This window comes from Mycteria americana, chromosome 9 (assembly GCF_035582795.1).
Source record: "Mycteria americana isolate JAX WOST 10 ecotype Jacksonville Zoo and Gardens chromosome 9, USCA_MyAme_1.0, whole genome shotgun sequence".
Taxonomy (NCBI): Eukaryota; Metazoa; Chordata; class Aves; order Ciconiiformes; family Ciconiidae; genus Mycteria; species Mycteria americana.
This window is the reverse complement of record NC_134373.1, coordinates 1,749,898-1,762,486: the sequence shown is the minus strand read 5'-3', so window position 1 is coordinate 1,762,486 and position 12,589 is coordinate 1,749,898. Positions and strand designations below refer to the sequence as shown.

Genomic DNA, 12,589 nt, shown 5'->3' with positions numbered 1-12,589 from the left:
AAACTAGACTATAACAACCCAAGTATGCTGCTGCGCTCTGAATGACAAGCTTTTCTGATTACAAGAGAAATAAAAGCCAGTATGGACAGCTTTAGCAGAGGTTGGCGAAAGGAAACTAGCACACAGAAAAAATTAAAGAAAAAAAGGGGGGTGGATCCAGAGAACGAAGTGACACTTTGTAGAGACCCAGCTCTCATGAAAGTTACTGCTTTCAATTTCAGTTACAGCAGGGCAGATCGAATAGATCCACACCGTAACTGTGGGCATGATATATTACCTGGCTTCAATAGACCCAGAGGGAACTGTTTCTCCTGATAAAAGAAATGTGATTGTGCACCCATTCATTGCAAAAATTATTTTGATATGATTTAACAGAATAAATCAAACAAACCTTTCCATTAATACTCCTTGGAGTAAACATGTTGCAGCTTCCAGGCTGCTTATTGTGGTTTGGGTCTTATCCAATACACCAAACACAAGTGGCCAAACCAAATTTATGCTCGGGGTCCAGAACGGTCCCTCCGTTACATACCTTAAGCAGGTAAAGCTAAGAAAACCAAAATATTTTAAAAAGTTTTGTATAGAATCTGTACTGAAATCATCGAAACCAGCAGGAAATATCTATCTAGGAAACCACACAGCTCTGTTTGTCTAGTCATTATGTCCGCACAAAATGTATTTAAGGTGTGTCTTATCAATTGATTGCTTTCATAGCTGTAAAAATAACTCACAAAGGTAATTCACCTCATTTCTCCCTTGCTTTCCGCAACGCAGTGCTCCTGAAGCACAGCATCTTTTTGTCACCTTGAGGATGGAAAGGCCACAGCAAGCCCGCTTCACCCTGATCCAGGCAGGATCAGCCAGCGAGCTGCATCTGTAGCTCTAGGACACGTCTCGTGAGCTGGGTTGTTGCTGGGTGGCAGAGGCAGGGCAGCAGGGCCTCCACGGAGCTGGAAGTCCTACAAATACGTCTCATGGCAAGCAGCCAGGAAATGAAACAAATACCAGGGGCCGTGCCAAGCCCCAAAAGAGGTATGTAAGAGGCCAGGAGCTCAGCTGGCAGAAGAAAGGTTTGCTGAGATTCATCCTGTATTCAAATAACTGAAAAGGTGTAGAAGGTGCCTACTGCATATTACTTGTCACCAGGTAGGCTGGTACGAAGTTCCCTCTGCCATAGACTTTATCCTGTTGGACATGGTTCAGATTTTGAAGTGAAGTGTGTTTTGAAGTGTGAAGTCACTTCCACACTTTCACAAGAGATGCTGAGCACTTTAAAATGTCTGCCCACTTCGTTACAGGACCAGATCGGAGCCAAGCAGCCGCTAGCATCTGTCAGTGTGTGGCACTGGTGAGATGGAGCCCAGCTGCCTCGGAGAAGAGGGGATGTGCACTGGAGATCTGTGCCCAGCACACAGGGGAAAGGAGAGGAGCAGGTTCAAGCAAGTGGTGTCTGAACCTGGATTTTGCAATCTGCAAGTCCAAAGTTTCTTGGAATAAAATGACTTTTCTTAGTGCAAGCGCTGGCTTAGCAATGCAGAGCCAGCAACGGGGAACACCCTTGGCGTCAAACGCCAGCTTCATTCTCCTTTCCAAACTGTGTAGGTTCCCCATCATTAACTTTTCTTGCAATTAGAATTAAATAGTAAATGCAAATGAGAAATCATTAGCCCCAGAGCTATATAGTCACCAATTTCTTCATGGCTTACCAGTGGGAGGACAGCTAATTAATATGACACGGAACACACGGAAAATCTCACCGGTTTCCATACTGCAGGTGTTGGGCTCGTGCAGTTACCTTTTAGGACAAGGGAACTGCGTAAGTGGTCTTGGGTGAGAGCTCTGCTCACTGCGAAGTCCCATCCTTGGAGCCTGCTTTCTGGAACATTCACAAGATGCCGCCACTTCAAAGTGTCTCTGGTATGGCCATGCCAAGTGAAAATGGGGAGTTTTCCTCTGCAGTGGAGTTGTGCTATTGAAGCAGCAGGGAAGAGGGGGCACAGTCACAACCCTTCGTTTTCCATGGCAAGGTTAAAAAACTGCCAGTGTAGCACAGAGGGTGGATTCATTTGTCTGAGTTTATTTGTCAGATAAACCTGGGCTGCTGGTGGAGCGTGACTGTTCCCAACCTAAGTGGGTGTATAGATGAGGCCCCATGGCAAGGGCAAGCAAACTCTTGCCACTGTCAGGAGAACCTAGCTCAAGGCTTTAGACCGGATACCAACTTTCTGAATAATTTTGGAAGCCAGAGACTGTATTTATGGTAAATAGTAAATATATGTAAATAGGCTTTCTTGTAAAAGAATATCAGCTGCTCTCAGGGAGCACAATGCGCGCTCCTTGAAGTTTCGTAACTTTGGCGACCGCACTTCTCATGTGGAGATGCTGTGTGGCAAAGCTGGTATCGGTTCTGGAGTCGGTGGCAATAGGATAGGAGAGAGATCCTTCACAGAATAAAGCGTATCCAGAGATGCAGACAGTATGGACTTCTACAGAACTCTATGGCAGCTACAGGCTATTTTAAATCTTCAAGGCATCTTGCAGGCCTGCCAACCAAATATTTCAGGCCTGTGAAGCATCAAAATACAGTTACTTCACATCATCTAGGAGCAAAGATGTACAGCATGACAGTAGTTTGTGTTTCACCAGTTTCCTGCTGATCTTCAGAAGCATACTGTCTTCCCAGTGATTTGAACTATACATTTGATATGTTTACCTGATGGGCTGGGAGTAATTTTGATGGTTGGTAATAATCCAAAATGTGTGGGACTGCTGGACGAAATTCCAAATTCCACATTGACTAGCAGCTCAAAAGGCAAAACGTGGCTTTTAAGGGGTGGTAGTAATTTAAAAGGCAAACAAACCCGCAGCTGTTTAAAGGAGGAGAGGGGATGAGAGAGTTCAAGAGCACGCTGACAGCGGAAGGCTGTCTCCCAAGCAAATGCCATTGTTTCTATGTCTCGGGCTCTTTCCATGGACTTGGTTTGATTGCTGTTCTTGATGTTAAGGGGTAAGGGGTACTGTGTGAATGTTTATTTCTGCCTGAGGAACTGATTTTAATGTAAACTTCCCAAATCCTGTACCATGGAGATCTTTGGAGAAGTCTCTCTTGGTTTAGAATTCTACACAATTACAAACTGTTTGGTTTCCCGTTACCTTTTTAAAAAGTCTTAAAACTGAGAAACGCAGTGAAGCACGAAAACTTGCTAATATTTATCATAGTCAGCAACAAAAATCTTGTTCTAAGATAATGCAGTCTGTATATCCTTCCATGTTACTGATGTCCTGATACCGATATCCTCAGGCCTGAACTATGACTGAGACAGCGGGTGCTTTCTGTTCTCAAGCTGCATCTATATTTTACAGCAGCATTTGGTGGCTCAGCTGATAGGGGTTGGAAACGGCATATATACACGTGTGCGCTTAAGCTACCGAGTTCATAAGGTTATTTGAGACTGGAGATGGTATCCTGCTGTTTGTGGCCTGCAAAAAGAAACAAAGGTAGGGAGCTTTACATTCCTGCTGCTGGGCCTTGAATATTTGGCCAGCAAACACGTACCATGGTGCTGTCTTGCTGCTTTCCAGCCTATTTCTGCAAAGAAGTTCAGCTGTATTAAGTCAAACTTGTGGCTGGAAAGGTCAGAGTCCCTTCATCTGGGAGGAGGCAAACCTTGGAGGAAAAGGCAATGTGTGTTGACGTCTATTCCCGCATGCGATGGTGGTGAACTGCTCAAAACAGCAAGTTTCTCTGCTACCCTTTTGGTGTTAGGATGGCTTTTGGCATGTGTCGGAGATCTGTGAATCTTCTTGTGAGGCTTTTGGTAAGCTGCTTTGTCTCTTATTGATGCTGTGTGGTCAGCTGAAGTTCCTACTGACATCTTCAGGAGGATTGGGCTCAGCTTGCCCAACGTCTGTGAACAATTCTAGTCCAAGGTCCTCAAAAAGGCCAGGTCTCCAGACTAAACTTAAAGCTATCTGTTTTACGGTCTTCTTTCAATTCCAGTGCCTCCCTTTAGGTCCACAGGGATTTGTGGAGACTTTGTGGGTTGCTAGCTTTTGGTTCTTCAGTTAAATTGAGCTGTGCTTCCTTGGGGTACTACCTCTTCAGCAAAACGAGCATGCCAAAGGCCAAATTTAACAAAACCCCTGAGATTCCTTCTCAGGCATCTCAGATGCTTCATGGAGAGCCGGTGGCAGAAATCCAGATAAACCACACGATTCCAAAATAAACAACCCTCTTCCCCAGAGCAGCTTCTTCCCAGTCTTCTTGCTTCCTCTGAGACCTCTTCTGATGCCCTTGGATGTAGAAGCTGTCAACACCTCCTCTTCTTCCCAGGCTCACCAGATCCTGTAGTCACAGCCTGTCTGGGAACCTCATCAACCCACCAGTGTGTTGGGCTGGGGGAAGACACAACTCACTTGCCTGCAACCACCTGCTCTCAGGAGCCCAGGTGTAATTACCCGGTCAGCGTGGAAGCCGTCCGCTTCCCTTCCTCCGCTGAAAAAATAACCTCTGTCCTTGCCTGAACTAATACCAGATAAATGTGCTTTGTAACGTGACTGTTTTTGTTCCTAAATCCGATTCATTCTTCTAAGGTTGTTCAGCAAGGCAGGCGAGCTGGAGCTGTAAACTGAAGCACGGCAGCACAGCCGCCATGCAGCCCCGTTGAAGTTCAGCTTTCAAACATCAATGGTCACGACTGGCCAAGCCGAAAAGCAGTATTTCCTTTCTCAGGTTCCCAAACCTGGTCAGGCACATTGGCAGCGATGTGGAGGCTGGGGCACAGCCAGGTTTTTGCTTGTCGATGAGGGCTGCGATGGGGCGAGGACGAAGCGGGTGGCAGGGAGGGTGTAGTTTGCTGCCTGGAGGGAATGGGACTGCAGGAGACCACGACGGTGCTGCGGGTCCTGTGCTGTTCTTTCATGGCCGTGGCCTGGCTTTGCTATGGAGCGTGACGCGGGATCAGGCATTCCTGACCTTGTCTCCTTCTCCCCCATCCGTCACTCTTACTTTTTACTTCTTTATTTCAAGAAAACAAAACAAACCAAACCGGAAAGATACAACTGAAGTTCCTGAGCACTGTTTATCTGCTGATTATCCAAAGAAGGGGCTGGGGTGCGACTCGTTCTGTGGGACGAGAGGCTTTGGGGCTGATCCCAGGTCCCCTCCCTCAGGCCCGGGGCGGGGGAGGACAGGCCCTAACCAGGCCGCCGGGCCGGTTGCTAGGGCCGCGTTGTGCCTAGCAACCGCCTATCCCGGCTCTGCGCTTGCGCAGTGAGGCGCCCTGCGCCGCGGGGCAGGCCGGGAATGCTCGGAGCCGCCGGTGGCGGCGGCGGCGGCGGCGGCGGCGGCGCGGTCCCGCCGCCGCTATGAACGAAGCGGTGGTGCGGCGGACGCAGGAGTCCTTGGGCCGAGTGATCCGCAAGCCGCCGCTGACGGACCGGCTGCTGAGTAAGCCGCCCTTCCGCTACCTGCACGACGTGATCACTGAGGTGGGCCGGGAACCGGCCTGCGGGCCCGCTCCGCTGTTGCTAGGCAACAGGGCCTGACTGCCGGCTCCGCCGCCCCCTGGCGGGCGGGGGTGTGGCTGCCGCGGGGTGGGCGGGGGTCCCCCGGGCGCGGGGCTGGGGGGGGGCTCTACCGGGGGACACCCGGGGCCCTGGGCGCTCTCTCGGCCGGGAGGGGGGGACCCCGGCACCTCTCCGGGGCCCCGGGGCCTGCGCAGGGTGGGCGGTGCCCGCAGGTGACTGCTGCAGGGGGGACGCTCGGAGTAGCGAGTGGATCTCGGGGGTTTTAGGGCAGTGAGTGAATCTCGGGGTTTTTAGGGTGGCTGGTGGTGGTTAAGACCAGGCGAGGGCTCTGACTCCTTCCCTCAGGCTGCTGTGGATTTGAGCTTTCGTGAAACCTGCTAGTAGGTTGTTTTTCCACCTCCCATTTAAAAAAAAAAAGCCTTAATTTTTATATTCACTGAGCTGCTGCTTTTATATATAGTCACATGTAAAGAAGTCAATAAGCAAGTAATGCAGAGCCACGTTTAAAATGCATATGCTGGTGTTTACGTTGTGAATCTCACAGATTCACTAACCATCAAGGCTGAAGATGGAATTAAATAGGAAGGGAGGTGTGAGCCGTAAGCAAGGATTAAGTCTCGTTGTTCCAGAGCGTTGTTCAGAGACACAGCAGACCTCTGAACCTGCTCTAGCAATAGTTCTAAGCGAGGTATCGTGTCTGAAAGCAAATAAGGCCACCATATTTCCTATGGTCACACAAGCTTTATAGAACAGAGGCCTTCACGTGTTCTTAACTTACTCCTTTTCTTCTGTTTTGAAGGTAATTAGAGTGACAGGTTTTATGAAAGGACTTTACACGGATTTCGAATTGAAATCAGATAATGTTAAGGTGGGTATGAAACTTCCTTATTTATTTAGCTGTAATAGTAGTATTCTTTGAAACTTGCCACAAGGTACTCCTGGTCTTTTCTGCGTTCAATGTCAGGGACCCGTCTTTAGTTTTGTGAAGACACTGTAAAAGCTATTGCCTGTTGGTTATATTATGCGTGGGGTGAACACGTATAGATGGCATTTGTGGATGTGACACAAACAAGCTGTTGTGTGTAAAGAACTGTTTCTGTGAAGATCTCTAAAGAGGGAGGGCTAATCTATGACCCGGTCTAGGTTTCCAAATTCCTCTTGTGTTACAGATGAAAAGAAGCGTTATGTAGCAAGATTGCCTTGAAGTAGTTAGGCATTGATAATAAATCACAAACACTAGAAAGCCACACACGGCTTTTTAAAGAGTCTTGTGGTCTCTCAATGGAATGTATGGTTCCATATTTATTGCTTTATATATGTGTGTGTGTGTGTGTGTATACACACACACACATATATATACTGTATACATCTATACAGTAAATACTCTTGCTTAATATCCCAGGACTTGCCGAGGCATTTGTCGATTATATGCATTCCACAATAGGTTTATTACAGTATACAAATAGCTAATTACTGAAAGAGGGAGGTTGATGTTATTACTGAAAAATGCTTTTCTTAAGTACAAGGGTGACTTTAGTCTCTTTGCTGCTCTTCAGTTGTCTGCCTCTTTGCTGAGCTGATGCTGACTTCAACTACTGACTTGACTGGAAACTTTGGTCGCTTATTCGTGGCAAAGAACGCAGTGTTTGTATGTTGCTAGTTAGACAGCTACGTCCATTGATGATTGTTTAACATAGCAACTGAAAGTATGAGGTCTATGAGCCTGGCTTGTCACCCGTACAGCCAGTTGCATGGATGCTTTACACACTTCTTGCAGCTAATTATTGATCTGATATGTACGTTTATTTCTGTGACTGTTCTTATTGTTGGTGGGATGACTAAAATCTAAATTAGTTATACAAGGGATTGTTGTTTTTCTTGGTACTGTCCCTGTTGAAGCTTGTCAGTAGTTTCTGTGATGAAGAGTAGCTTAGCACATGCTGCCTCTTTGGAGGGCACCGTGCATTTTATTTGTGGATTGAAAAAGCAGATTTCCTAGCAACTCCTGAGTAGGTCTTTGTTTGTACCTACATACTGTGATAGCTGTGAAGTTGTGCCGATCTTGACTGTCTCTCTGAGAATTTCTTTCGCAGCCCACGAAATCACGGTTTTCAAGAGTTCAGGCAGAGGAGATCAAAATGCTGTAATGTGGGGGAAAATGTCTCTAGCTCTTTTCAAGACGCTGGTCAGGAGAAAGACTTGGCTGTCACAGGATGCTTCCTTACTCTGATTTCTGTTGGAGTTGTAGAAAATCAGGAGAGTAATCTTTATGCAGAGACCAAAACTACCCACAGAGAGCTAGAGTCTGAGAGCAGCAGCCGCAGTCCATGTTGTGAATAGCTGTGTATGTGTCTATGCCGAGGGTGATCTGCTTTATGTAACTCCAGGGAATGATACTCATCTGGTGTGATGATCTGGCAGTAGATGCACAGACTTGGAACGGGCAAGACGCTTTCAGAAAAAAGAAAAGGTTTGTACCCACTGTGAAATAGTCCCAGTGCCGTAGTCCACAGTCTGCTTGCTGTGGGCTGGGAAAAATTGACAGTTGCTCTTTACAAGCTGGCTGTGCTGTGCTGTTGCAGATCAGGAGGTGCACAGACTGAAATTGGGAAAGCCCAAAGCTCGTGGTCCAGCCTCTGTGGCGGCTGGGGCCGGCTCCTGGTCTGGACATCCCCTTACATGCTACGCTGCGTCATGCACGCGTACGTGCAGCAACTGTCTTCGTTTCTAGTTTCGACTCGCCTCTCCCACCTGGACATAGCAGTGCGGTCCTAAAGTACCCACTGTTTCTTTTCTGCTACATTTTATGTCTCCACTGTTGGGATAACACATATTGCGTGGGTAGCTGGTCCCCTCCTCCTGCATAGAAAGAGGTGGGAGGCAGGCTGGAAGCATCCCACGAGCCAAATCTGCCCTGCAGAATATGCGTGTGGACCTCACCGAGTTCCAGTTTGTTTCAGGGATGTACTGTCAAAGCCACCAATGGAAGAGAGATGCAAGGGAAATGCAAAGCATGAGGACAGCTACATTGGATAGTATTGCTGTCTGCGTGTTTATCAGGAAGGTTCGTCTCATTCTGACTAGTAAAAAGTTGTTCTCTTGTAAATGGAAAGATTGGGTATCAGGCTTGATATTTTAATCTTCCACATCAGCTTTATATATATATATTAAAAAGTCATTACATTTTTTATATGTATAAAAAGTCTTACCACTTGGAATAGTGGAGATACCTTTGTTTGAAAGCTACTCAATAAAAAATATTTTCTTAAGCTCTCAGCACTGTTTCAGGTGTTTGTTTCTATTTTGATAGAACTTTATTTACTGATGCAGGTAGGAGCTGTAGATTTCTCATTGGGTTCTTGAGGATTTCTTATATGGACAGAACTCACTGATAATGTAACTGCTGAAAATGATGAGGATGTAGGAGAAAATTTTGGATCTTTATTTGAAAACTTGTTTGGTTTAGAATAGTGTCCTGTCTCCTTCCCTAAATTAATAGCTTGCATATGTCCTTGGAAGGATGGACAACTATTTTAATAGAAGGTTGCAGTATTTCCTTCCTTTCTTTTTTTTATTTTTGAATGCAGGGAGCACTGGTGAGGGTGAAATGCTCCTGATGTTAATGGAGACAATCTGAAAATCCCAGCTATGTGGCAGTTGTTTGTTTTAATCCTTTTGGAGGAGTCAAAGACGGGAAGTACCCTGACTCTGGAGACTGTCTTCCCACGCGTTTAACTATGATTCACGTGCTTGCAGCAGAACCCAGTTCTTGTTTATGGAGAGTGGCTCTGGGACTGGACATAACACATGAACAGCTCTATTAAGCTCCAGTGCCACAGGGGTAGATGGTGCTAACAGATGGCCTGTAAAGAGGGTTGGCCTTGCTCAGCTGAGGAAATACTGGCTTCTGTTGCTTTCCTTTGTATCGGTACGTCTGTCAAATTCGATCCAGGTCATTCTGGATCTGTGCACCTGAGATTCTCAGACAGTAAACGCAGTGCAAAATCAGGTGTTTTACTGGATAATTACAATTGCTCCTCTTCTGCATTAACTGAAATGGCAGTGGTCCACTTCTCAGTGATCAGTTTGAATGCTGTAGTTTATATTCTTTTGAACCGATGCCTATTAAAACACACATACAGAATTCTTCTCACATGGGTTTACTTTTTAATAGGCTAGTAAAAGACTTTCTTTATCTCCACTCATGACTGTAAAGGATGAGTGAGTAGACTTCTGTGCTGGGCCTGGTACATATTCCTTGAATTTTATTACGTTTTATTAATAAAAACCTTTTTTTCCCCCCCGAGTATTCTGCAGCTGCAGAGACTTCACACCATGATTTCATTCTCTGGGCCAGGAACCCTCCAATAAAATTTTACTTGGTGGGGGTTGGTTTATTTTGTCTTTATTTTTTTCTTACGATTTTGCATAATCACCAAAACCCATCATCTCTACTGAAGGACACTTGGGGGAAGTTGTTTGTTAAGTATAATTATAAAACTAAAACACATCTGGTAATTGCAGAGATAAAAACATGTGCCTGTATTCCTTTCCCACCGTCTTCGTATGTTTTCTTTACTCACTGTTAAGTCTGGTTTGTAAAGTATGCGTACAAGCATGCAAGTCCCTCCTGTAAGTCCCATAGCTTTGTGACTTCTGTGCTGAAAAATATTCAGGGCAAGAACTGTCCTTCTGAGCAATATCTGCTGTAACAGTCCTGTTATAACTCTTTAGTGATTCTTTTGGTAATACTTGCAATCATTTCTTAAACAAAACTTTATCTTCTTTAATGCTTGAAAATAGAGTGCCAAGGGTTTTATAGCAATCTTAAAATGCACTGGAGCTAAATGATAAACATATTAAAAAGACAAAGTTATACTTTCACTTCGGTCATTCCAGTTCAGTGTTCATCCATTATCAAAGCTGTCATTTCTTAATCAGAAATAAATAGCTAACTATAAATCAGGGGCAGCCCTCTTTCCTGACCTTACAAACCACGTGCTGCTCTTGTACGGATGCTTTCTGCAACTATTCCTCTCATTAGAATTTTTCTAGTCTTTAGGTGGTGTGTGGAATTATTTTGGAGTCTCAATATTATTTCTTAATTGCTCTTTTGCCAGGATAAAGATGCCAAAATCAGCTTCCTTCAGAAGGCAATCGATGCTGTTGTAATGGTAACAGGAGAGCCGCTGTCAGTAAGACCAGCGCGTGTTGTGGCTGGACACGAACCTGAGAAAACCAATGAATTTCTTCAAGCAATTGGGAAGTGTTGCTTAAATAAAGTATGACATTACTATATATATATTTTATACACATAGTGATATATTATCAGAGCTTGTTTGTAACAGACTTTATTGACACTCGTATGCTACTTTTAATTACACAAGATACACATTGGGTCACCACTTACAATAGTGACAACGGATAGATGGTATATGATCCTTAGCAGAGTTTGAGCCAGGTCCCCATTCAAATATGTTCTGGATATTTTAGTGCCTTCAATGTATACTGTTTTTTATTTTTCATCTTATTCATTGGTCATTTAATAACATTTATTAGGTTTGAAGAACAATATGAAGCTTCAGAACTTTTAAAACTTTGGGATGCAGACACGTTAATTGTACGAACAGATGCTGCCACCTGTGACTTTATCTCCTTTAAAATTTCAGTCAAATCTCTAATTCTGTAATGAAAGTAATTTTCCTAATGTGCTGCCTTTTTTTTTTTTTTTTTTTTTTTTTTTTTACTTTTTTGAATGTGGAAATGCAGCAAAAGAGAAATTTGACAACTTGTTAAAAATAACTGCAGGGGCAGTTCTTAAAATAATTGTTGCATTAAAAGTAATGGGATTCTTTGCTTATAGGTGTTACAGAGTATTTTGAAATACAAAGGTATTATCTAAACCCCTTGAATGAATGAGTGTGAAGAAATTTTGTATAATTAACTGTGAAATACTACAGTGTTTACAGGCTGTCTGCAAGTTTAGTTTGGATTATCTTTGTCTGATAATCTACTAATTTAAATTTATTTTGTTTGAATTAGCTGAGTGCTATGAGCTTCTTCCTTATGAATTTCTTGAGATCAGGAAGGGGGAAGTTGATACACATATGCACAGAGACTGGACGAGTTTGAAAATGTGCTTGATGGAATGGCTTGTAGAACGTTGTGGTGAGATTTAACATCCAGAGGATATAGTCTACCCATTTGAGCAAAGATAATTAGCCCCTTGGCTTTTATTGTGAAACATAAGCTTGATGTGCATTGGGAAAAAGATTTCCTTCAGTCTCTAGCTTGATATTTTTAGTGCTGAGCTGAGCACACTACTTGGCGTTATTTAGTTTAGGCAAGTGTTGCTAATGTGCAGAAGTTAGTGTCCAAATGTGAAAACCCACAAAAATTCATAGTTTTGCATTTACAAACCAGGAGAGAAAAAGGAGTCAACCCCCAGGGCAGTATCAGTTTTAGTGATCTAAAAGCTGTTCCTGTTTCAGGAAGAATTCCCTGGCAATGTGATGATTTTTTTTCTTTTTTTTTGTTCGTGTAGTCAAACTCTTTGCCACTTGGACATGAAAACATGATGTTAACTTGCTGTCTAAACGATCTAGTTAGTAATTGCATGTTGCCTTAACAAATGAACTAGATGCAGAAGCTTTTTAAACACTGTAACTGCAGCTTATTGAAAGTCATTCTTAATGTAGTTTTCTTTTCTTTAGTGACTGTTGCTGATTGAGCGAGTATTAGGTGAAAGTGGAGTGGCCTAACAGTGGATGCAAATACAACATAGTGTGCTTTTAAGAGTGTTTAACCAACCCAGCAGTTGTGGTTATAAGGATTTGTCAGTCATTTACCTTACCATTTTGAAAAATACTTAGGTTGTTGCAATGAGAATTGCTATTGTGCTATAATACATAAAAAGCACCATATATTTATATAACTCTGGCACATATAATCAAATTATTACAAGAATTACAAGGAGGTGTTTGACATAAAGGAGCGTTATTACTCCTGTGAAAGAGTATTTCCAAAAGAGAAGAAATATAAGCTTTATTTAAAACAAAAA

At 43.9% G+C, this 12,589-nt stretch overlaps 1 protein-coding gene across 2 annotated transcripts in view; it reads left to right on the top strand.

Moving 5' to 3' along the window:
• The first annotated feature begins 5,288 nt into the window (after positions 1-5,288).
• Positions 5,289-12,589, top strand: part of TRAF3IP1 (TRAF3 interacting protein 1) — a 45,140-nt gene continuing 37,839 nt past the window's right edge. Inside the window, exons 1-3 of one of the 2 annotated variants that reach the window (XM_075511748.1) lie at positions 5,289-5,490; positions 6,329-6,397; positions 10,650-10,811. In XM_075511748.1, the coding sequence (XP_075367863.1) occupies positions 5,368-5,490; positions 6,329-6,397; positions 10,650-10,811 (354 nt within the window). In that variant the 5' untranslated portion in view covers positions 5,289-5,367. The remainder of the gene's footprint in view (positions 5,491-6,328; positions 6,398-10,649; positions 10,812-12,589) is intronic. The other variant, XM_075511749.1, reaches the window with a different exon arrangement.